Source organism: Anabrus simplex, chromosome 4 (assembly GCF_040414725.1).
Source record: "Anabrus simplex isolate iqAnaSimp1 chromosome 4, ASM4041472v1, whole genome shotgun sequence".
NCBI classification, from domain to species: domain Eukaryota; kingdom Metazoa; phylum Arthropoda; class Insecta; order Orthoptera; family Tettigoniidae; genus Anabrus; species Anabrus simplex.
Window position 1 is genome coordinate 197503246 of NC_090268.1, and position 27364 is coordinate 197530609.

Here is a 27364-nt window from a genome sequence, read left to right on the forward strand (position 1 = left end):
CGAATGGATGGATTTCCCGGTTTAAGGAGCGTCACGGGCTGGTGTATAAAAAGCTCACCGGCGAGAGTGCTGCAGTTGACAGTTCGGCTGTGGAAGATTGAGGGAAAAATCCCCCAGAGCTGCTTGAAGGATACGAACCGAAGAACATATATAACGTGGATGAAACTGGCCTATTTTTCAACTGTTTACCGGATCGCACACTGGATTTTTAAAGGAGAATCTTGTCATGGAGACAAAAATTATAAGTTAAAAACATTTTCCCGTATTGAACTGAGATTTACAATTAGAATTAAGGAAGGTTCAACCTTTTCAATACAAAATGTGTTGTACAAGATGTTCACAACATATTATTTATTATATTATTAGTACCGGTTTTCGACGCTTATTGCGTCATCATCAGCTAAAAAATCACAAGTGGGCAAAGTACATATCACAAAATTTGTATAAATAATTCTTGCATGGCAAACTACAAATGATAGACTGCTTTTCTCCTTAAAGGCTAAAAGAAAAATTGGTAAAATATGATATAATATGACATATAAAAGCGTTATAGTCTAATGAAATGAGCGAGTATTATGCAATAAAATTGGTCTGATGATTGAACATAAAAGTCTGAATGTGATGACAAAACGATGTAGTAAAATTGTCCACTCTTCTGTTGATATTCAGTGGAGACACATAAGTCCGGGTCCGATGTTATGTGAGGTTGGCAAGACCATCAAAAGGTTTTTTGTCTAAGGCCGGGACACCTGATGTTAGGCGATTGAATAAGGTTGATCTTTAAGTTGTCTCAGCTCAACAAGGGTGGTGAATCTTGTTCAGCGTGCTGTGTGTGTAGTGTGAGAAGAGTTGTGGACAAGTGAGATGGGTGTGACAACTTAGTCACGGTAAAGCTTGGATGACCACAGACATTTTTTTTTGGAATTTCTTCATGGACTGGATGCTTCTATGGGTGCTCAAGCGAGAAAAATAGTTTTGTTTGTAGATAACTGTGCCGCCCACCCGCAGGAACTTTCTTTCTTACGAAATGTTAAAGTTATTTTCTATCCCCCGAACTGTACCAGTGTCCTTCAGCCTCTGGATGCAGGAGTGATAAAGTGCTTTAAAGGGTACTACTGCAAGCAGCTGGTGCAAAGGGCTGTGTGTATGTTGGACGCCGGGAAAGAAGTGAAGACAAAGTTCAGTATTCTACAGGCAATCCACTTTGTTGTGTCAGCATGGTTCCACGTTTCGCCCTCCACCATTCAAAATTGTTTTCATAAATGTGGCTTTGGCGAAAGCAGAGACACGAACGATACCAACACCAGCAGCGAAGAACAACTTATCAGTGAGGACTGGGAGAAGCTCGCGCCGAGAGAGGTTAACTTCGAGACATACTCTACAGTCGATAGTGAGCTCGCCACTTGTGGTGTAAAGAGCATAGAACAGCTGTGTGATAATGCTACTGCCACAGCCATTGCAAGTGCAGTGCATGAGATTGCGAGCGAGGGGGAAGACGAAGACGAAATTGAACCACTGCCAACGTTTGCAGAAGCATTAGCCGCCTTCGACAAAATTTGAGACTATATTACTGCGTATGACACAGACAGCAGCGAACTACAGAACGTTGTAAATACTGAGCACTGTACCGTGTTAAGGCACAACAAAATAAAAAACAACTGACGATTAAAGACTTTTTCACTACAAAGTGACTACTGTATTCTGTGACTGAAGAAATGACAATTTAAGTGTTTTGTGTGTGTGTTGTGTGTACAGTACGTAACCTATATGTGTGCGATGTGACACTTTATTTTTGTGAGTGCAAGTCTGTTTCATTACATCTTCTGGGAATTAATGTATTTTGGTATCATTTTTGTATTTGAGCGTTGTGATTAGCTTACTTGATTATGTGACCGGACCTGTTACAACCTATGCTTATTTACATGCTTTCAGCGATCTTTCCTAACTATAATACCACAGGTAGGTTCATGCGAACTGCACCAGTAATTATGCCTATCATGCAAGCCACATTTCTCGCCTGTTTATTGGTCAAAAAAATCATTAATGGAAAGTACTGAGGCCTAAAACATGGGCGAACTCGAAGTTAAATTTCGCGCCGTAATCTGAAGAGGGTAGCATGAAAATGGTTTGACAAAGATCTAGAGGGAAAGTGACCTAGGGGCAGGCCGAGGACACGATGGATCTCCCAAATTAAAGATTTTCTGCAAAGACGAGGAGTGGAATTGTGTAAGTTTGAAGAAGAAGTGTACTTGCATAGGCAAAAGTGAAGAGCGCTCTTGCATCGCACCCGGGAAACTGGAGATGCTTAAATGATGATGACAATATAAAAATACTTACTAAGCTTAACAAGGGCATTTTTTTTCTCTCCTTTTTCAATATAACCAAAGTTGACTTCCCATGTGCTCAGTCCATCTGCTTCAGAGCACTGATTGGATGCACATGAAAACTGACCTTTGCCAGTAACCACTTCTTTCTCAGTTCTCCATCGCATCGCCACCTATTAATAAAATACATTGAATTATAAGGATTCAAATTAAACATTAAGAATGGTCAATATTACATTAACTAGATAAAACCACTACAGGATTGTCATTGCACAGAAACTGTCCAAAGTTATTAAAATAAAAGTCTATGCAAAGATAACCATACCTAACAGTCAGAAGCACACATTTCTATTTTTTTCAGAATTGGATTAAACATAGTTTTCTGAGAAGTTTAAAAAAAATCAGGATGCTAGGCCAAAAAAAATGAATTTTTAATGAATATTTGAAGTCTGGGCACATGAGAATCACACTACAGGCTAATAAGTGTAATACTTGGATGTTTTCAAATAAAATTAATATAATGAACCCAAAATGAAAGTAAAAAATACAATCAAATTTTATCCTTCTTCCACAGCTTACCACTTTTCCCAGATCTGATAGGGTCAATGGGTGCAAACTGTGTCGCACAAGTGGCGTTGGCTCTGTATGTTGGCCAAATGCCCTTGCTGACACCAACCCTATTCATATGTGTATATTAACATGTTATTTTACCTATATTTCAAACTCTGACTACGGCCATAAGCCATCAACTGTCACTTATGATAGCTCCATTTTTAAGTGTACCATCTAGAAACTACTATTGTAATATCATTTAAATGTACTGTATATCTTCATTGAAATGATTTTATATGATTTCCACTACATATTTAAAACCTAATATTTGCTAAGGCTTCGAGCCATCTAATGTCGTCCTATTCATTAAGTGTACTACACATTGTTCATCATTATATTAGATTCTTAGTTGTTTTATGAACATTTTTATAATAGCTGTAAAATGTTTGAAATGTTGTCTGACAAAAGTTAATAAGGTTTTGATTAATGACTGAAGATGCCTCACAATAAGGGACGAAACATGTCTCAATAAAATTAGAAAAATGTTTTGACCTAAATGTCAACATCTTGGATTGTATTGAATAAGTGGTAATAAATCTTAAATATTTTCCTACATATTTTCTGTCCTGATTATCAAGGAAATATTTTAACACCAAGGGCACTGCTACAGAAAATGTGCTGCAATATTTGTGAAGAGCGTTGCATGACAAATAAATGAACCGTATGTAATTATGATGTAAAATGTCTGATGGAAACTGACTGTGACTTTTCAAAGGAAGTTAAATGGAAACAGTGGATCAAGACCAATGGATGGGCAGCTGGTTGTTGAAGAGAGAACAAATCTAGAGGAGCTGGTTACAGAAATAAATACCTCTCTTCCCACATTCAAGATGCACATGTACGTAAAGAATGAGCACGCAAGCTATTTTGAGGACAAGAACAATAATTTGAAAAGGTGTGAAGCAGTGATGCAGGTGGACTATGCCGAGAATTACAGTGCTATTTCACAAGATGAAGTGCAGTCAGTTCACTGACAACACACTCAAGTTTCAATTTTCACCTGTTGCTTGCGGTCTGACGACAGAACAATTTCTTATGTGGTTGTAAGTGATTATCTGAGTCATTCTAAACAGTCAGCTTGGACTTTCATTAAGACAATAGTGTCTCATTTTCAGAGCAAGTACTTGAATGCCCCTTTATATAATCTGATTATATTTTCAGATAACTGTTCTTCCCAATTTAAGAGCAAGTATACAGCTTTCAATATGTGCCACTTGCCTGATGATCTCAACGTGGAAACTGTTGAGTGGAACTATTTTGCAGCTGGCCATGGCAAAGGAGCAGCAGATGCCATTGACGGGCAAGTTAAATGAAGGTCTGGACAGCAGTAAAATCACGATGTTGTACTGTTCAAATGCTGAAGAATTCTTCAAAGTCGCTGAAGCTCAATATAAGTCAATTGAGGTTATTTTTGTTACCAAGAAAGAGATAGAAGGAACTTCAATATTCTTGAACAAACGATGGGAGTACGTCCAAACGGCACCAGGAATACGAGAAATACATCATATCAAGAAAATTGATGATGTACGTGTAGCTGTTAGCTTAACATCAAAATTTGTCAAACAAGTACAAGTTGCCTTTCCAAAAATAGTGCCACAAAGTATGAACAGTACATTGTGGTGGCATGATGTGTATTCATCTGATTCTGGCAGTGGTTCTGAATCATATTCTAATTATGAAGAAGATTCCTCTGTTGAAAACAACATAAATGAACTTGGACATGATTCGAAATGAAATAGCGTATGACTTCTGGTGCCGGGAGTGTCTGAATTTATGATTTCAGAAGCAAAGTCTGCTTGTAGGAGTAGTATTTTTTAAGAGAAGTCTTTAAAGTCTTATTCAAATGTTATAATTACAAATTGGATAATGACCACCCATTAACCTTTTCTTTAATCCATGGTTTCTTACATCCAATAAATAAATGATTTGCACTGATTTCTAATTAGAAACCTAATAATGTATTACTGCATAACTGTGTTAACTATATAATGTACAGTAGAACCTCATAATTCGAAATCGGTTAATTCAAAATCCCGTCTAATTCGAAGAAGCTTTCGTTCCCGGAAACATGAGATACAGTTTTGCATGGTATTTAAATTGTTTAATTCGAAATACGGATATTTCGTAATTCGAAGTACAAAGTCTTATTCAAATGTTATAATTACAAATTGGATAATGACCACCCATTACCCTTTTCTTCAATCCATGGTTTCTTCCATCCAATAAATAAAATGATTTGCACTGATTTCTAATTAGAAACCTAATAATGTAATGTAATTGAGACATGTTTCGCCCCTTATTGTAATGTAATGTAATGTATGTAATGCATTATTTGAACGTTGTAAATGCACCTTGTTGGATACATTTCGGAAATAGTTTTTTCCATTGCATTTGAAAGGTGTAAACTGTGAATCGAGGTGATTGTATGTATTAATGGGTCTTAGAATACTTTGTGACGCGGCAAGTGTTTACAAGGATAGGCCCCATTACCGAAATTCAGACTTTTAATTCAAAACTGCCTTTACATTTTAAAACAATAGTATGTTACAGAGTAATTTCAACTCGAAATGTATCCGCTCCGCGTCATAATAGAATGCGTGTTCCGGAACGTGGAAGGGTAGCTTTCCGCACTTACACTCACTTCGGTGGATCTACAGTGCGCTTCATGATTGCTAAGTTGAATGAAATCGGAATTCTTTTGTATTCAACCTTTTAAGGAACGCCGTAATATCGCGCAACAGGCAGTCTGCAAAAAAACAGAATCCGTGAACACTGGTGATGCTGACAGTTGACGAAAAAGCGTAGCTCAGATAATAAATTCGTAGGCACCAAACAATATTGTCATTGCCGGTGAAACTGCATTGCTTTATTTTAATGCAAGCCCAAACGGTCTTACGGTTTTAAATGGGTCATAGTAGTACATATTTAAAACCTAATATTTGCTAAGGCTTCGAGCCATCTAATGTCGTTCATTAGCATTTACTGCATTTCATGTTTAAAAAGTTTGCAAAATGCATTTACATTTTAATGTTAAGGGCTTTAAATTAGTAAACACGTAACGTCCGTGACAACTAGAATGGCTGAGGGTCTCTCTTGCAAACCCAGACTGAGCGCACGGTGTTAGTACTCTGCGCTACAGCAGCTGCCTCAGCCCAACTTACGTCGCTCGCGGCCACCCTGCTTTAAGCGTGTATACAATCTTATATGAAATCTTAGCTTATAAAAGATGCTGGAAATGTCATCCTTCATAATGAGGGACTTCATAAACACCATTAGGATTTTCTACGCACCAACAGCGAGAGTTCTGACTATTCACACAACCATTAAGACGAAAGCAGGCCTCATCCGAAAAGAACACAAGCTGTGGGTCGAATAAACGATCATTCAATGATGCAAGATACTACTCACAATAACTCACTCTTGTGGCTGAATCAGCAGGTTTTAAACAATGGGCCCGTGTAAACCTGTACGGTTTGATGTGTAACAGCTTTGTAGCTCTGTATGCAGAAGAAACCGAAACCCCTACTTGTGCAAATTTTGTGAGTGATTTATTCGGTGACCATTCAAAATTCACACCCATGTCATCCAGCTTTTCCTCCGTTAAAACTGCTCGTGTGCGTGCATGTTTTTATTGAGCAGTGAGTCAGTAGTTTCAAATTTATTTACAATTACGTGAATCTGTGCTCGTGAAGGTGACACTTCACCAGGAAACTGCTGAACAAATGCATCGATTACATGTCGAGCCAACTCGTACTTAAAATAACTTTTACATATGAAAATACGGTGAGCGCGCGCCTCCCGTACAGCTGCTTAGGTCCCTGGGAGTAAAAACACTGCTGGACGGTCTGGGTTTGTAAGGGAGACCTTGTATACATTTCTTTTTACCAGAGAAGAATTGTTTTTTGTTCCTCCTGTAAAGTGAGGGAAAAAGTCACATGCGGTATTGTAGTCGCACTGATGATATGAACATAAATATTAAATGCTGGTGGGTAACCTGCAAATATGTTTAACTTATTTTGATGAGTGTATTTTTCTCTTCTCAAAGACAACATAACATAAATTATAATACTATGCAAGTATACATGTTGCAAAATAATCCATTCCATAAGTACCTTTACTAAGCAGATACTTCAGCTTGTAGATTAATATCCTGACTTGTTTTGACAGTACTAAGAGGAGGAATGATGCCTCACCTTGTTTTCCTTGTATTTCCGTAAATCACAGACACAGTATTCTTTGAAGAGTTTGTCATAGTATTTTTTAGCTAATCTCTCTTCCCATGTTCTAGGAGTGTCATCTTCATCCCAGAGGAAGCGATGATTATCACGAATTACATCAATGTCATGTTTGTCTCGGGACCTGCCAAAAAAAAAAAAGTAGTAGTTTGAAAAGGAAATTAAGGTTTATGCTGTGCAAAGGGATACAAACTGCATAAAAATAGACATTTCACATGCTCCATTTTCTCTGCAAAGTACTATCCTGCATTTACTGTTTTTTTAGAGACTGCTGGTATAACAGATGCTACAGTGTACACTTATAATGATCTTTGTTGGGGATTAAATTTTACCACCCTGCATCTTGCAAATTTAAGAATAGTCAAATGCCAACCAACTGTCCTGGGATTCAATCCCGAAACTTTAAACCCAACTACACTGATCAGTTTACTGTCCTGACAAATTTAGAAACAAATCTGAAGATATTATGAAGCGAATATAGAATCCATCATAGACACAAAGTACATTCATTACATAGCAGATAACTGGTTTACTTAAATATCCTCAGTGAATGATGAACCTGCCATTTTACTGCAAGTTAAGTATATTCTAAAACAGTAGGGTTGGGCACTATGTCCATGTTTCGGCACAAGGTGCCGGTGCACAGTTATGTTCCGCTGTTCCAGAACACCAAGTGTCAATTGTTCCGAAACATTCTCAAGCGAGCTGGAGACACTGACTCGCTGTCCCATCAGAAGCGCCACTATGCACTGCCCTCCGCCTACTAGCTGAACTGTGCAGCGGGCGCACGGGACGCGGGACTGTAACTGCGCAGTGTAGAGAGAACTTCGAGAGGCAACATTACATACTCCGCGCCAGTGGGAACTGGGAGTGTGCCTGTACGGAACGTACTGTGTGGTGTGTGCCTGTGTGTAGTTATGGCCATGGTCCAGCATAAAGCTGCAGGGAACGTGAACGAACAGTCGGAACACTGAAATTCGCGCCCAATAATCACGTTAAAGGCTGCTTTTAGGTTAAGATTTTTCCGGTCAATATAAAATACACATAACACGGTTACAGTGGCAGTGCAGGTGTTTAAAAGTAACCAATTCAAGAATATTTTCACCAGTTGAATGTATTGGCCTGTATTGTGAGTAATTAGTGAGTAATTAATATCTTGAAAATTTCTCTCAACACTTTCTCGGGGATTGACGTTAAACATTAATTTTGACTTTAAGGAAACTTTTAAGCCCAATAAAAATATGGGTCGTCGCTTTGGAATTAAAGATATAACTGGATGAAAAAATGTTGACACTCCAACACAGGGCGGCACACAGCCGGTATCGACAGGCAGACAGCCAAGGCCAACTAATCTATCTAGTGCGGCCTTGGCACAGCACGTTCGGTTCAGGCACATTCCAGCTGAAGCGGAGCATGTCCTGTTGCCTCTCAAAGTTCTCTCTAGGACGCAGTTGCAGTCCTGTGTCCCGTGTCTCGGCACTCTGTACCGAAACACTCCGCCTCAAGTTCCTAATGTTGCGGAACAAGTGAATGTTCCGGTCTGCCCAACCCTATAAAACAGTGCTTCTCTTCCTGCAGACATCTCAATCATTTGGTATATATCCTATTATATGTTGCTATTCAAATTTTTTTCTGTGTATGGCATGATTTGTCAGTTCATTTACAACATACACCAAACGGAATACAGTCCACTTGATTGGCTGAAATTTGTTTCATACCTATCCCCAAAAGGGTATATGTCAAGAGATGTAATCATTTCCAACTGATCACAGCCTAATGAGCCATATCCTCAAACTGTTTCTGAAAATATTGCACTACAGACTGCAAACCTCAACTATTGAAGAAGACAAATCAAATGAAAAATGTCTGGAATCTATGGCAGAAAATATACAGAAAATCTTAGATTTCATGGAAAATGGACTCGAGGAAAGAATAAGACAAGAGATAAGAGTCACATTAGAAAAAGAACTAGTAAGCAGAGTGCCTAGAAAATCTGTAATCATAGAGGGACCCACACCTCAAATTACAAGGCAAGATGTGAATACTGGAAAGTGACCAGCTCCAACTCCACCCGTCATTGTGAGTCCCCAACAATCTATAGTAGACCACAGCGAGAAATTCTAAAAGAAAGCAGTACAAATTATCCCACGAAAAAAGGAAACAAATTAGCTCCAGATTCAGCATCAGAAAATGAAGACAGTAGGATATGTGATACTCATGATGATGCAGGATCATGGACTACTTATCAAAGAAAGAGGAGATCAAAAGTTCAAGAAAATAATTATAATCATAAACAAGGGAACGTATTGATTGGTACCAAAAAGACCATGGAAATTCAACTATATGCAGCTCCTAGGAAAGCATGGTTATACATGGGTGGACTGCAAAAACGAAACCAGAGGCAATAATAAAATTCCTCCAAACAAACTGCATTGAAGAAGATACTGAGTATGAGATGCTCCCGACCCAAGGAACCAACAAAGCCTTCAAAATAGAAGTAGACTTTAGTTACATCAGCTCTCTACAAGACCCAAACTTCTGGCCTAAAGAAACAATAATAAGTCATTTTTCGAAGGTACAGATTGGATGTATCTTTATAACCCAGACTTCAGAACATCAAAGAATAAGTTTACGGCAAGGAATCTGGATATTATACTTTGGAACGTGGAAGGGTTGAGGTCACTTACCCTGCAAATACCAGATACATTCTGGCAACAGTTCAATATAATTATAGCCACAGAAACATTCTTAATAGATCATATAAGTTTACTTCACCTATACAGCAAACATGCCTTAGCCACCCTGAAAGAAGAAGGAAGACCGGAAGGTGGAGTAAGCATCTTTTACAAAAACAGCATAGAGATAATAAAGAAAGTAATTATAAGTATGCTAATTCAAAGAGAGAAATTAAATATCATAGGACTTTATATCAGCCCAGCTAGGAAAATAGACGATGCAGTTGAGAAGCTAGTAAAAGCGGTTACAACAGTGAGTGGTGACAGAATTATAATTCTAGGTGGTGATTTCAATTGTAGAATCAATAAACCTGATCATAAAGCTTAGTTTCATGATCAAGTTTTTACTAGACGAAGGCTTCACTTTGCTTAACATAGCTGAGAATGTAACTTACATAGCTCCTAACGGAAAAAGCAGAATTGATCTAATTTTTTCCGAAAGGCGACTGCTTCACAAATTACAGCCAAGAGGTCTTGTACTCAACCTAGTTGCTGCTCTGAGGAAACATATACAGTGAAACCTCGTTAGTGCATTCCTCATTAATACGTTTTCCCGCTTACTACATCGTAAATTTGAAGTCCCGACGCTCATATTAAATCTGTATAAAAAAATACCTCTCTTATCACGTCAAGATTTTTTGCCTTTACCACTTAGTACGATCATATATTCCCCGGAAATGAAAATGTTCTTTGTCATCCCTTGTGTACGGAATGTGATTTCCAACAGAGATAAGAACCCTTGCCACGAGTCGGTCGGAGAAAGTTGCACGATAAGAGGAAATGACCTTGAATTCTCGAACATCGAGTATATTGTGCCTTCAAGGGGCAAGCTGTTAGCTTCGCTAAAGTTGAGTTTTGCGTCATTGATTGACAACAAAGACTTTACACTAGAACAAGACAGGACAGTGCTAAATTAAAGCACAGTAATAGATTCCACTGCAGCTAGGAGCGCTGAATTCAGACAATAGCGCAGTCAACTTCAAAGCTCTCAGAGGAACGTTTTACAAAAATTGAAATTTGTATTTTTGTCAAAAGAAAATAATTACTACACCCTCAACAAGTGACATTTAATGAAAAATTACTACAAATGTGAATCTTTAACTGCCAAGTTCATCTCGTACTTGGGTTTAGAAATGTTATATGCATTTTTAAAAGTTTGTGTCTGTCGAACCCCAACTCATGTTTGTACTACGCTCGTCCTATGTGACATTTAATGAAAAAGTGACTACAAGTTTGAATCTTCAACTGCACATTCATCTCGAACTTACGAAAAATTTGAATGTGTTATATGTATTTAAAAGATAGTGTTTATTGAGTCCTAACTCGTGTTTGTTATAATTTTATTTCACCCTTGATAGACTGTTTTGAAGTGACATTTAATGAACAGTATCTACAAATTTGAATCTTTAACTGCCAAGTTCATCTCAATCCTAAGTTTTTAAAAATGTTATGTGCATTTTTTTGAGACGATTGTGTTTGTTGAATCCTAACTTATGTTTGTACTACACTCGTGGCAGGCGACATTTAATGGAAGAGTGTCTGCAAAATTTTGAATCTTTAACTGCCAAGTTTATCTCAAACTTCCGGGTGTTTTGTTGTGTTGTATGTTTTTTGGGGGATTGTGTTTTTGAGTCCTAACTCATGTTCGTACAATTTTGATTCACCCTTCATAGACTATTTTGATGACTGACAATTTCTGAACTTGTAATTCACTATTTTATGTCTCTTTTACTCTTAGTTAATGATAATGTTGTAATATTTTGTGTAATGTACATGTCTGCATGTATACGCCTATGCCTATTTCTCACATTTTGGCTGAAGATGACACTAAATAGCATTGAAACTAGTTCAAGTAAATATGATGTAACTTAAACATTATAACATTTATTTGTATTGAAAAGGTGGACCCGTTAAGTTACCTCTCTTACGTTCTCACTTCAATACGAACAAAAAATGAAATTCTTAGATTTAAAAGAATTCAGTTTTCATGCTTTTTTTTCCTTCTGTTGACATACATGGCTTATGGCTGGGAGTCATCCGAAATTATGCATCACGGAAGTTACCGCCACAAAATGTGTAACGGAAGTATAACTCTAGCAACTGTGCAGCCATTGGTGGATGGTCATGAAAGAGAGGCATATCTATGATCATTTGATTTTCTCAAGGGGAAAAGTGGTTTATTTTTTGTTCTTTGTTCTATGGAAAAGTCTTTGTTGTCAGTGAAATTGTTGAATAACCCAGTGCGCTTGATTATGCTTGTAGCCTATTTCGCATTCCAATCAGAAGTTAGAAATTTATTGTGTTGAGTGCTAAAAAGAAGTAAAGTGATTATTTGCCACGTGACAGCCTACTTACGAACTAATAGGATAATCGTGAGAAGTTCAGTAGTGCGGTACCCAGACTAGCTATGGATAAGAAAAGGGTCATGAAACCACTCACTAATGATGACAAAATTAAAATCCTTCAGGATGTAGATAGGAATCCACATTTTAAGCACGTAGAGTTGGCATGAATGTTAAAACTAGCACTTTGAACAGTATTGTGATAAACCGAGGTAAATTGAAAATGCGTATAAGCAAAACAGAAACGGAAAAAGAAAAAGAGTTCACGAAGGAAAGTTTCTGAAGTTGGAAAGAATGATTTTTAAGTGGTTCAACCAAGCACGTGCTGAGAATATCCCAGTAGATGGAACTATACTTCATGAAGTAATTGCCAACAAAATTGGACTGACAAAGTTCACTGTTTCCAACAGATGGATTGAGAGTTTTAAAAATAGACATGGTCTCGTTTACAAATGTGTGAGAGGAGAAGCAGCCAGTATTGATTGCAAGACTGTAGAAACATGGACTACAGTTACACTTCCGTCACTGCTGAAAGATTACGATTCCAACGACGTCTTCAATGCTGATGAAATGGGAGAATTTTTTTTGCCTACTTCCCAACAGGACTCTCGCACACAGAGGAGAGACCTGCCGTGGTGGGAAGCTAAGCAAGGAGAGATTAACTGTCCTGCTCTGCTGCAACGAGAGCAGCACAGAAAAGTTGCCACCACTTAGCATCGGCAAAACCATAAAGCCTCGATGTTCCAAAAATGTTAGGAGCTTGCCGTGCCAATATAAAGCCAACGGCAATGTTTGGATGACATCATCCCTTTTTGAAGAATTTTTTGCGTGCACTCAATGCCAAAAATGGGGACAAAAAAATCGTAAAATATTACTGCTAATCGATTGGTGTGCTGCTCATCCTGTAAATATACCTATCAGGAACGTAAAGGTGGTATTTCTCCCGGCAAACTGCACGAGCCGACTACAGCCCCTCGATCAGGGTATTATCCATTGTGTGAAAAAGAAGTACCGCAAAATGCTGGTACAGAAAAGGTTGGCAAATATCGACAGTGCTCGTATGAGGAAGATCACGATCCTAGATGCTATGCACTTTCTAAAATGTTCTTGGGACTCGGTTGATCAAACTACGATTAGTAACTGCTTCTGTAAGCAGCATTTCGAGTGGAAAACGAAACTGTTGATAGAGTGGAAAATTTCGTTGAAATCGCTGAAGAGCCTGAGGAATTTCACAGGTTTGTAGAGTGTGATAATGACGTTGCTATTTGTCAGCCTCAGACAATCAGCAATGTATTTGAAGAGCATGTGGAGGAAGAAGAAAAAGAAAAAGCAGCCACATCTACCCTAGCAAAGGCATTGGAAGCGATGGAAACAGAAGCTGTGTGTCGAGGTTTGAGGTTGACGAAAATGTCATGAACATCCTGTCACAATTGGACCCTGTATACTTTGGGACAAAGAAGCAGAAAACAAACCACATTGGATACGTTTTTTAAAAGTCAGTAAGACAACTTTGTGACTTCAGAGCCTAAGTTGTGTTTTATGTTTTTTAAACATCTGTTCGCTGTGGACAGTGACATAACGCCAAGTGTTCTGTATATAGTAATTATTATTATTTTATTACAGTACCATACTGTCAATAAATGTTCATGTGATGAAATGATATGAATCTGCAGACCATCGTGTTATTTCTCCTTGCAAAAAATTTTAAACGCCTATACAGCAAACTTCGTGGTTGAATTTTTTTCTTTTGAAATGCCAGTATGATGTGGAGAGTGACAAAAGCTGTGTGTTCTGTATGTAGTCATTATAAATATGCACTGTACTATGTTTATATAAGGTATTGCCAATAACTGTTCTTATGGTCAGGTGATTTAAATCTGTGTGGTACGACTGAAGTTAAAATGTCTTCTTCTTGCTTCCGAATTTGACTAACTGTGGACCGCGTGAAACTTAATGCTTTCTGGCCAGTCTTCTTCTTTTCTCTTCCCAGAACTTCTTAAATCGTCCACTCCTTATTTCTCTCTGCTCCTCAGATATTACAAATTTGGGCCTGTTCTTCCACTGCTCTTCATGGATTTTGTGGTAGTCTACTCGAGTTCTGAACTACTTTCTGTTGAGAATCAATTCTGGTGTTATTTTAATTTCTTCTGCATCCTTCTTAACCTCCTCCGCCCATTTCGTTGTCCTCCTCAATCCAATTATATATTTAAATATTCTTTTAGTCAGGCGGTTGTCATTCATTCTGACGAGATGTCCATAGAATTTCAGTCTGTTTTCGCATTGTGTCCGTGATCTTTCCGGAATACTTGTCGAGATCCTCATTTCTCCTTTTCCTCCATGTGCCATCCGCTGTTTTCTGAGGTCCAAGAATTTTCCTTTGCTTCTTCTCGATTTCTTTCAGTTCCCCTCTTTTATTTAAGGCATTCTGAACCGTACAGTCTCTCTGGTTTCACAACAATGTTGTAGTGTTTAATTTTGGCTGTGTAGGATATTGCCCTTTATTGTACCTGTCCTGTGTCAGTCTGTAGGCCAGTTCGAATTTTCTAGCTCTTGTTTGCGTCCTTGTCTAGTCCATTTGGGTTGGATCTGTTTCGCAAATACTTAAACTTTTCTACTCTTCTAATCTTTCCGCACTTCACTTCTATGCTTTTCTCTCCCTGATGTCGGTACTCCATGTACTTCGTCTTTTTGTAGGAGACTTTGAGACCTGTTTTCTTTGCAATGTCATGAAGAAGCTCCAGCATCCTTTGGGCATCCTCTTGTTTTGAGCTAAGAGAGCAAGATCATCAGCAAAAGCCAGACATTTAATTTCCAAGTTCTGTCCCTTGCATCCAAGATGAATTTCCTGTATGCCTTCTACTTTCAGGGAGTTTTCCCAGGTTCTTATGACTTTCTCCAATACAATGTTAAACAGGATGGGTGATAATCCATCTCCTTGTCTGACTCCTGTTTTTATTTGGAATGGATCAGAGATTTCTCCAGCAAATTTAATTTTTGAGCTGGTGTCTCTCAGGGTTTGTTTTATTATTTCTCTTGTTTTCCTGTCAATTCCAAACTCTTCTAGGACATTAAATAATGTCTGTCTATCAATTGAGTCATATGCTTTTTGGAAATCGACGAAGATTACCACTGTGTTCTGGCCCCTCAATTCTTTAGTCCTTAGAATACCCTTGAGGTTAAATATCTGTTCTGTACACGACCTCCCTTACCTGAAACCAGCTTGGTATTCTCCAATGAGGGAGTCTATTTGTTCTTCGACTCTGTTCAGTAACACTTTGGAAAATATTTTGTACGCAACTGAAAGTAAAGAGATACCTCTGTAGTTATTAATATCCATTTGGCTACCTTTCTTGTGGAGTGGGTGGATAAGCGCACATTTCCAATCGTTCGGAATCCTTTCACTTTTCCAAATCTGAGGTGATGTATTCATTCTGCAACCACTTCTCCTATCTTCCACATTTCTGCCACAATGTCAACTTCACCTGGTACTTTATTGTTTTTAAGCTCTCTCATCTAGACTTGGTGGTCTGGAATTTGGATTCTCATTGGATAGTTCCAGGGCAGGCAATCTTTCATGTGGTTCTTCACAGTTGAGCAGCGTTTGGAAGTAGTCAGCCAGGAGCTGGGAGTTATCTTTATCATTTGTTGCTATGCTACCGTCTGTTCGCCTGACACACAGATTCAGTTGTTCGTAGCCCTTTAGGTCTTCTTTGAAGGTTTTTTAGAACTCCCTGGTGTTGTTCTTTTTAAATTCCTCTTTTAGCTTCTCTATCCTATTCCTGTCATATTTTCTCTTCTCTCTTCTTATGATCCTAGCTGTTTTCTTCCTTGCTTCCTTGTCTCTATCCTATTCCTGTCATATTTTCTCTTCTCTCTTCTTATGATCCTAGCTGTTTTCTTCCTTGCTTCCTTGAAGTCTTCCAAGTTCTCCCTGTTGCTGTTCGAATGCCATCTCTTCCAGGCCTTTAGTCTGCTTTCTAATGCATCGTCACATTTTTCGTTCCACCATATATGTTTCCATTTCCTCGGAGGATTCCCCAAACCTCGAGCAGCTTTGTTCATGGAATCTGATTTCATCCCAGCTGGCCATCCGTAGTTTGGAGAGGTTCTGCTGGTATTCCAATTTAATCTGCTCCAGAGTCTCTACATTGATCCTGGGCTTCCTTTGCTGTCTCGGTTTAGATCTATTTGGCTGGAATCTTACTTCTATGTCAGAGAGATAGTGATCCGAATCAATGTTCAGGCTTTTCCTTACTTTGACATTTAGGACTTCTTTCTGATTTCGTGCTGTTATTGCGACATAGTCAATCTGAAATTCACCCAACATTGCATTAGGAGACACCCAAGTTTTCTTCTTTTTTTGGGAGAGCTTTGAAATATGTGGACATGAGTTTCCGGTTGAATTGTCTACATTGTAGTCAATCAGTCTTTCGCCATTTCTGTTTATTCTTCTGTGTGCCGAGTAATCTCCCATGACTTTTCTATATTTCTTTTCTTTGCCTATCTGACAGTTGAAGTCCCCAACCAAAACTTTTACATGATGTTGCAGAATTTTGGAAGTTATATCTTCAAGAGTTTCCCAAAAATCATCCACCTTTTCTGGACGTTTCCTGTTATCTTCATTTATAAGGGCATGTGCGTTGATGATTGTGTAAGCTTTGTTGCCAGATCTAAAGGAGAGAAGTGAGAGCCACTCTGTTGGTGAGATGAAGTTTATGATGGACTCACTAATTCTCCTTTTGACTACAAAGGTTGTTCCTAGAATTGGCACATTAGAGTTGTTTCTTACTGCAGGTTTTCCTTTATAGATTCTGAAACCATCTGACTCGAATGAATTTTTGTCCAGAAATCTTGTCTCTTGTACCGCTAATATGCAGATATCCCGTTCCTTTATAATACTGGTAAGTTGTTTTAATTTCCCGGCCTGTAGAAGAGTGTTAATGTTCACTGTTCCCAAAAAATGTTTTTTCTTGGGTCGAGTCTTCTGCATTGAAGTTCTGGGAAGCTCCGACTCTTCCCTACATGATGTTCCATGCTCTCCAGAATCCGACGGCCTGGTTGCACTGCTCTTGGCAGTGGGGGATTTCCATTTCTGGGTACCCCCTGGAATAGTTCTTCCTGAAGACATTTTCATCATGTCTTAAGTTGAAGTTTGGTGGGAGGGCAGGAACAGCCTGCTCCTCAGAGTGAAGCGTTATTTGGCAAAATACGCTAGTTATTGATATAATTTGCACAATCAACTGTCTATGCGACATATATTTAAATTGTGTCCCTTATCAGCACTTGTAATCTTTGGTGAATTATTGCATTCTGCTAATGGGACCTTGTATTCGCGGCCTAGTGCCTGTAAACTGAGATGATGATGATGATTGTTGTTTAAAGGGGCCTAACATAGAGGTCATCGGCCCCTAATGGTACGAAATGAAACGACAAAGTAAAAGTTCAAAATTATCCACTGACCAAAATAAAAAATGCCATGAAGAATAAATGAACGAATGAATGAATGAATGAATGAATGAATGAATGAACATGAATTTAAAACAATCAGTGGATCCGACTCAAAAAACTATCATAGTTAATAGTATTACTGACCAAGGGACCACTTGCAAGGCAAATCGAGGATGCTTGGTGTCTAAATGGGTCCAAAATACAAGTCAAAGGCCCCTCAGAATGGTAGTTCTCGCTAGTAATGTAGAACCATGGAATCTGTCCTGTTGCGGTACTAATCAATGGTAGCAGAGACTTGCGGTATTCCACACATTATTGTACTACTCAAAGCTTATGAAATTCGACATTAATACAGACCTATGTTTTTCTCACTCTGCGGCGCCATTCACAGGCAACGCAAACCTAAGATGTTCATCACATAAGAGTACTAACCACAGGGACCTCTCCCTATCCCGTGGTGTTCCTCATATAGTGGGTACTAATCACAGGTAAGGCAGGTCCATGGTAGCTATCATCCCATGGTCCCGCTCATATGGTGGTACTAATCACAGGTACTGCAAAAGCCGACCGCGCGGTGCTCCTGTGTGCTACTAATCACAAACCTATTTCGTACCTAATATAGTGGTACTACGCACAAGTAAAAGCGACCCTTGGTGTTCGCCGCGTGGTGGTACTAATCACATGTAGTTGTATGGTTCGAATACAACCATCCCTTGGTCGCCCCTTTTAGTCAGCTCTCACGACAGGCAGGGGATACCGTGGGTGTATTATTCGTCTGCCTCCCCCACCCACAGGGGGTGTGTGTTTGGTCCGCGAGAGGTATTTTATTTCCCTCAAGTCCGCCGGCAAGCCGGTTAGGACCCCCCTATCCGCCACCTGGGACGCGCCACGTGGGAGTATCACTTCTCCTGTAAACTGAGATGAGACTGGAATTCAACACTATTTGAAGTACTGGATGACTAAACTTTGTATCTGGTGGACTCTGATAATTTAGTGCTGCTCTTTTTTTCTTTTTTTTTTTTGGGGCTTTACGTCGCACCGACACAGATAGGTCTTATGGCGACGATGGGATAGGAAAGGCCTAGGAGTTGGAAGGAAGCAGCCATGGCATTAATTAAGGTACAGCCTGGTGTGAAAATGGGAAACCATGGAAAACCATCTTCAGGGCTGCCGATAGTGAGATTCGAACCTACTATCTCCCGGGTGCAAGCTCACAGCCGCGCGCCTCTACGCGCACGGCCAACTCACCCGGTAATTTAGTGCTGCTAATACTATGCGTTTGCCGACTGGTATAGGGTGATGCCCTAAAAGTCACCCCACCTGGGAAATGGGGTTTCGTTATCCTTTTAGTTTTGTATAATACGAGTTGTTCTTTTAGCGTAAATATGTAGTTTGGTTTTATTTTGTACTTGTGAAGAGGTAGTGTTGGGTCAAATACGAGGTAAGTTATTTAGGCATATGTCTTCCTTATAAATACGTTTAATGAATTATTTCTGTTACAATTATTTTACTGGTGTATGATTTATATTCTATTTGGTGTTTTTATATGGACGTGATGGACATCTCAGTTTGGTGATATGGAGTTCTGGCTTCGAGTGTGTGTGTGGTATGTAACGGATGGCCATTTTTGTGCTTAGATAATCTTTAAAATTCTCCGCTGCCTTGTTTTTAAATTTGTCGTTTTCTTCATCTGGCTTTATTATTCTGCATATTTGCGGGTGATTTTCTGTGCTATGTCTTTATGCGTGTGCCATTATCCTTTGAAATTTATTATATTATATATCTCCTCTATCGTTGATGTATTGTAGGCACATATTCATGTTCATTTTTGTGGTTACTCTCTTGTGTGTGATTCGTGCTTCTTGTCGGGTGTTTTGGCTTTCGTGTGCCCGTAATTGACCTAACATTATGCTTACACTTGTCTTTAAATTTTTAAAAATTTACATTATTATTATTATTTTGTAAAATTGTAAATTGTTTTATCTCTTAGGGAATAATTTATTTGCATTTGGTTAGTTTATTTTCATTCCTATTGCGTGCGTTTAATATAATATTACTGTATTATTAGTGTAATCCTTAAAAATATCCTCTATTTTACTCATTCTTTTCTCGTTTCAGACTCATTTCAATAATCTAACCACAACTCAACTTCAACTACGGTTGTTTTATCAAAAGTTCCCCCGATAAATATACACCAAGAAAATCTTGTATTTCTCCAATTTATCTTCAAGATTAACAAAATGTACACGTCTCAAACATGAAGAAGAACCTTATCGCCGATTTTACTTCGTCATTTGAACACTGACTTGTTGAATTTTTAACCAACAGGAATGAACTTTATTTCATCATCATAATTACATGTTTTAATCTTCGTGCCATTTTATCATATCTTTTAGCTTTTGTATCATCATAATATCAATGTGTTTTAATTGTCTTGCCATTTTGTCAAATTTTAGCTGAAGATGTTCCATAATCGGAACGAAACATGTACTAGAGATTAAGATGGTTTATATTATGTAATTAATAAACCTATTATACAGAAATTGATAAGTACTGGAAGGTGGGAACCTACTCATAACTTAACCTTAGTAGAATTTCACTTCCGGAAGGGACAGTAAAAAATGACACTTCCTTCCATCAAATTTTTGGTATTGTTTGTATTTATTCGTGAATATACATGTTCACTGCTTGGAGAAAATCTTCACACAGACATTTTTTTATCAATTACACCGAAAATGTCAGTTTTACTAATAGTAGATTGCATCTAAACGGTAAATATCATATTCCATACATGGACTTCATTGAGGTTCTGGATCTGCCCAGTGTTGCGTTTTTGCAACAAGTAATTCTGAACACATAGAGCTTTATTACTGTGTAATTTTGAGTTATTTATGTTTATTCTTAACCAAGTAGTCAAATTTGTAAAAATTATCAAAATAGTAAATAAAAAAAGTTCTGGCCACAAATGGGTTAAAGGGGCCTAACATCGAGGTCATCGGCTCCTAATGGTACGAAATGGAATGACAACAGAAAATTCAAAATCATCCACTGACCAAAATTTTTAAAAAATCATCATGAAGAAGGAATGGATGGATATGAACCAAAAAACAACAAAAAACGAGCAAACAAAAAAGGAGTGGATCCAACTCAAAAAAAAAAATCATAGATAATTCATTACTGACCAAGGGAGCACTCATGAAGCACTAACCTGAATAGAGGATGCTTAATGTCTAAAGGGGTCCAAAAGCCAGGTCTAAGGCCCCTCAGAGTGGTACATGTCATGAGTAAAGGAGAACCATGGTATTTGTCATGTTGGGGTACTAATCAAAAGTAGCAAAGACTCACAGTGTTCCACACAAAATGGTACTACTCACAAGTATTGTACTTCATATAGGTAACGCAAACCTACGGTGTTTCTCACACAATGGTGCCACTCATAGCCAACGTAAACCGATAAGGTTCCTCACCTAGTGGGTACTAATCACAGGCAACGCAGACCCACGGTGTCGCTCATATAGTGGTACAACTCACAGGCTACGCCCAGACCCGCGGTGTTGCTCACATGGGTAAGACGCGCGGGTACTGGAAACCCCCAGGCCAAGCTCATGACTGCTACTAATCACAAACCCATTTCGTACCGAATATAGTGGTAAAACTCGCAAGTACAGGCAACCCACGGTGTTCCCCGCGTGATGGTACGAATCAAAAGTAGTTTCATGGTTCTAATTCAATCATCCCTTGGTCGCCCCTTTTAGTCGCCTCTCAGGGGATACCGAAAGTGAGGAGTCTGGCACAAGTGGAAGCAATGCCAAGACTCAGCTAAGGGCCCCGTGGTCGCCAATCCACACTCCCAAGTTGAGAGCCCCTTGAACCCCTGTTAGTCGCCTCTTACGACAGGCAGGGAATACCGCGTGTGTATTCTACGTATGTGTCCCTCACCCGCAGGGGGTAGTGTGTTTGGTCCGCGAGAGGTATTTTATTTCCCTCAAGTCCACCAGCAAGCCGGTTAGGACCCTCCTATCCGCCACCTGGGACGCACCACGTGGGAGTATCACCTCTCTCCCTGCTACGCCAGCGTAGTAGGTTTGTGGAACCTATATTCTGATAAGATATTACATGATGAAGATGGCATCAAGGTTAATGGTAGGCACTGGTGACACTGTCATTCCTTCTTCCGTGGCTAATGGACAGAGTAACAGCTCAACTAGATGTTCTTGGTTTTGAAGTCAACCCTGAAAAACACTAAGAATATGGTCATCAGTCAAAACAATGACACTCGCACCTGTCTGAATATCTATGGCAAGAAAGTCTAGGAGATTTGGAAGCTTGGATATCTAGGCTGTTGGATGGTCAACAAACTAAATCCAAACTTACGAGATCAGAACTCTTGGAAACAAGATATAAACTTGTGAAGTGCTATATACAGTCCCTGGCCAAATTAATAGACTCAGTCACATTTTCTTTCATGTATACAGTTTGAAGCACCGTGGAAGCCTAGTACATGCTCAAAGAGGAGTAATTTTGATTCCATAGGTATTTACAGTTGGTAATATGACTTTAACATATGCGTTATGTTAGTCAGTTGTTTCTTGGGCTGCTGATGTGCAACTGTTGACAGCTTGGCAATATTTGGCGCCAAATATGTAACCCCTTACAAGTGTTTCCACAGTGTTTTTCATCACAATAACTGAGAGGGTAAGTTGTACTGCTCGGTTTACTTTATTCTCTATACAAGAGTTAATGATTTAGGAATATTAAACTTTAAAAACCAGAGAAACGTTGATAATATAATGACATTTTGATATTTTTAAGGTTACGATGTCTGGTGACATAACCCCTCGAAAGGGGGCACAGATAAAGATACTCACTGAGACAGGAACGTATTCCCAGCGTGAGATTGGTAACAAAGTTGGTGTTTCACAATCCACAGTGAAACGCATTGCTAAGAAACTGGCTTTTGGTGAGGACTTGAATGGGAAACGGAAAGGTCATTGTGGCAGGAAACCTCTCTTTACTCAGCGTAGTGAACGATGCCTTCCAAACTTTTGCAAAAGAAACCGACATTCTACGGTGAAAATGGTAAAAACTGAACTAGAAGCATCTGGGGTACATGTTTCAGAAAGAACAAAACGGCGGAAACTGAAGGAATTGGACTTCATGGCTCATACGCCATGTAAGAAACCATGGCTTACTCCCTGTGTGATGGCTAAGAGATTCAAATGGGCCAGGGAATACAAGGATCATGGTATAAACTACTGGAAATCGGTAGGTAATAACATATAATATTTAACAAAGGGTGCTGAAGAGGATTTTGAAGTTAGGTGAAGTATTTACAAATTTCTCTATTTATTTTCAGGTATGCTTCAGTGATGAGTCAACTTTCGAAGTTCTTTCCCAGAAGGCAGCATTTGTTCGTCGCAGGTCAGATGAGAAATACCATCCAGACTGTCTTTCTCTGACAGTCAAACACCCTGATAAGATAATGGTGTGCTCAGTAATTAGCGGGGAAGCAGTTGGAACTCTTTATTTTGTCGATGGTATAATGTGCCAGGACCAGTATAAGGAAGTTTTGCGTACTCAGCTACTACCACAGATACGCGAATGGTTCCCTGATGGAAAAAAATGTGACTTTTATGCAGGACAGAGCACACTGCCACACAGCTAAATCAAGACTTCCTGAAGAAAAAATTATCCTTATTGTCATGGCCAGAGCATTCTCCGGATATGAATCCTATTGAAAATGTATGGGAGGTGGTCAAAAGTGAAATAGCAAAAGAAATGATCACAACAAAAACCAGACTCATTGAAAAACTAAAAGAAGTTTGGCATCGTAATCCACTAATAAAAGAGACTGTTCAAAGCTGTATTGAAAGCATGCCCAGGAGGATTAAAGCACTAATAGATGCAAAAGGTGGACCTACAAAATATTGAAACTGTGTACATTTGAAGAAAAGTGTTACTTATCACCTAAAATTTTGTGAAAGAAAGGAAAAAGAATGTCTGTACATAGTCAATAAACATTCCTTCTGTAAATAACTGTAATAAATAAGTTGTAATTCTAAGAATGCTTCACATATCATGGGTTGATCATGCCACCAATAAAGAAGTCCTAAGTCGAATGCAGAAGGGTTGAGAACTGATTAACAGTCAAGAAACATAAAATGGCATAACTTGGGCACGTCATTAGGAATGACAAATATAACCTTCCAGAGACAATTTTAGAAGGCAAAATTAAGGTCACCATGTCCAAGGTCGTAAAAGGTATTCATGGATTATAAACTTACGAGACTGCTCAGGACTGAATTCCCATGCCCTTCTGCAGAGGACTGAGCTGATTTCACCAGGATTGTGGCCAACCTTCATTAATGGAGAAGGCACCTAAAGCAGGAGGAAAGTATTTGCTACAGAGTACCATTTATTTTGCTTATGGTTCAACAACTACAGAAAATTAACGCAGCCAAAAATGTACAACTCCCGACACAAAAGCTTAATGCACTTTCTCCTGTGCAATGATCTTTCGTAACAAAATATTTCTTGCCACACATTCAATTAAACATCTGCCCAAAACACACTTTGTCGATAAATTTGGCTAGTTCTATGTCAGGAAAGTGATAAGTAGATCAGATGTGGAGAAGAGAGGACACAAATGGGAGGATGTACTGGAATAGAAGATGTATGAAGACAGAAGGAGATGGCGAGCGCTTGTACACCACACCTGGGAAACTGGAGTTGGGAAATTATGACGAGTGTTTACGCAATTTGTAGTGAATATTACCATTTACACTCGTAAAGGCACAGAAGTGCACATTTTTATTGGTGAAGTGTGGATGAACCTTTGCACATTAATTAGCCAAGAAATATCCATGACAACGTGGTTCCTTGCTTAAAGTTGTTTTTGTACATAAATAATATTTCAAACACCTTCACAGTTCCAGATCAAGAACGTTCTTGAAAATAACCAGTAGCCCTAACATTTTCAGATATATTGCTAATGGAATTTTAGCTCATCTTTAGTCCTGTGATTTTAATCACAGAAACAATTTTTAAGATAAGAATTTTTCCAAGCAAAGAGATAATTCATCAATTGAGTAATTTTGAATCAACTCACGTATCTCTCTGCAGCTTTGCTGTTGCTCCTCGACGCCACAGAATGTATTCATTGATGAGAAGTTTGTGAGCATCATAAGCCGACAGAGATGAGAGTTTAGCCCGTAGAGAACCTGATGCAGACATTCTATCTGAAACAGATATAGAGATGTTATAGGTTTAAAAACCAGAATTACTAGTCTTAAACATAACCATGTTTTAATGTAAGCCTTTCCCCAGACAGGAATTAATTTATTATGAAATAATGAATAATGTTACCAGTCAGATTTAAAAAAATTTAAACGTCACCATTTCACCATCTGACGACAGAGTATAAACTCTGAAAAGTGATAATTTAAAAATTGTGACTGGTAACAGTATTACCTTAATACTAGAGCATGTCTTGGTGAGTTTCACTGCAATCTGATCCTAACTGTATTAAATTCAGATATGAATGAATTCATTCATGATATAAGTCACTAAAAAGCAGAAATATGCAGCCAGTTCACAAAACTTTTATAAAACCATCCAATGTAGGCAGAAATATAGACATGGTATGCTGCCTTCTTTAATAAATTCCAGGACAGGAAATACACAGCAAGTCTTCTTTCTGATCTTTTTCACAATTTATTGGGGTCAGCACTAGGCTGTTTACTTTTGTGTGGCTACCGTTGAGAAAACGATTGGACAATAGCACAGAGAGGAATTTTCTCTGAAAGCAGCAAGTTGTACATCAGCAAAAGAAACCCCAATGTGACTTACTGGCTGCCATTTTACTTTTAACCCTAGAACACAAGCCCTCGTAATTTTTACAATGCATACTTGGCAACATGGCTCTATCTGCTAGGCTTTTCACGTCACGTTGCTGTCCTACTCAGTACCTTCCTACAATACTGCGAGCTTCGTCAATGTGCATGCATTGGTATAGTGAATCCGTTGATTTCATATTTAAGACTGTTGCGTTGTAAAATTTACGACGATTTGTGACTACGTATGCTAAACTTAACAAGGTAAGTTCTGTAACAAAGTTACATTACAGCACTATTTTGAATGAAATAAGTATTTCGAACCACAGAACTTGTCATACACATACTGGTAAGTAACGCGTGCCGTTATTGTTATTGCAGATGAGTATTATACAAGGAGAAAACCCAAATTTCGGAAAAAAAGTTGTGTCATTAATTTTTGAAAACGAGGAAGAGTGTGATTCGTGTAATGATTCCAGTTCTGTTGAAGAGGTTGATAATGTACACATTGATGACATAACGCTGACAGATACAGATGAAGATATACAAGCACGGAATACGGAAATAATCCCAAGCAGTCATGACGACTCCCGTCACTGTGCAACGAGGCCGTAAGCGCAAAAGACTTGAATCTGAGAAGTCCACGAGTTCAACATCTGAAAATGAAGACTACCGAGATATTTACTCCCCACTGAGAAATGTAAATATCGTGATTGCCCCTAGGAAGATTCTAAAAGGAAGGAATAATCATCGCTGGTCTGCAAAACCTGGCAGTCGGTCACGAAGTCGCACTCCAAGAAGAAACATTTTGTTCAGACCCTATTGGAAATGCTAAGGAAGCAACAACTCCTCAGGATTCATTTTCTTTGTTCTTCACAGATGGTATGATAAACACAATAGTAGTCTATACAAATGAAGAAATAATTAGAAAGAGGTTGAGGTACAAGTCACCAACACACACACAAAACCATACTTGCATGGAAGAAGTAAAGGCACTCCTTGGAATCTTTGTACTAACTGCAGCTTTGAAAAATAATCACCTTTCAGTCCGAGAAATGTTCAATACAGATTTGTGTGGTACTAGGTACAAAGCCACCATGAGTTCGGAGAGGTTTGAATTCCTAGTATCGTGCTTGCGGTTTGACAAGGAAACTCATCAGGTAAGGAGGGAAAGTGATTATATTGCCCCAATACATGAAATTTGGGAACAGTTTGTTCACAATTTCAGAACGTGCTATAAAGCAGGCCCATTTGTAACAGTGGATGAGCAACTGGTGGGTTTTTGTGAAGATGCCCTTTCCGCATGTATATCCCGAGTAAGCCAAACAAATACGGCATCAAACTAGTAATGGCCTGTGACACAAAGACCAAGTACTTGATAGATGCTATGCCTTACTTAGGCAAATGTACAAAGACAGATGGAATGCCTCTCGGGGAATTCTATGTCAAGGAACTGACCAAGACTCTATGAGGATCAATTAGAAATGTCACAGTAGATAACTGGTTTACCTCAGTAAAGCTTGCAGATCTTTTAAAGGACAAAGTGACGTTAATTGGTACTATTCGCACCAATAAACCTGATATACCACCAGAACTACTGTCGACAAGAAACAGAAATGTTGGCACATCTATGTTGTGCTTTGACGGTTAAAAAACTCTGGTTTCATTCAAAGCAAAGCCAAATAAGGTAGTTGATTTATTGTCCACTGCTCATGACCAACCTACTATCAGTGACACTAGTTATAAACCACACATTGTACAGAATTACAATGCTACTAAGTATGGAATGGATGCTCACGATCAATAATGTGCAATTGCTATTGTTGTAGCCGGAAA

General features: G+C 38.7%; 1 protein-coding gene across 1 annotated transcript in view; it reads right to left on the minus strand.

The window, feature by feature from the left end:
• Positions 1 to 27364, minus strand: part of LOC136872564 (protein FRA10AC1) — an 89780-nt gene that overhangs the window by 9996 nt on the left and 52420 nt on the right. The window contains exons 3-5 of the mRNA XM_067146364.2: positions 24805 to 24934; positions 7130 to 7295; positions 2338 to 2497 (exon numbers count right to left, since the gene is read on the minus strand). Coding sequence (XP_067002465.2) covers positions 2338 to 2497; positions 7130 to 7295; positions 24805 to 24934 — 456 coding nt within the window. The remainder of the gene's footprint in view (positions 1 to 2337; positions 2498 to 7129; positions 7296 to 24804; positions 24935 to 27364) is intronic.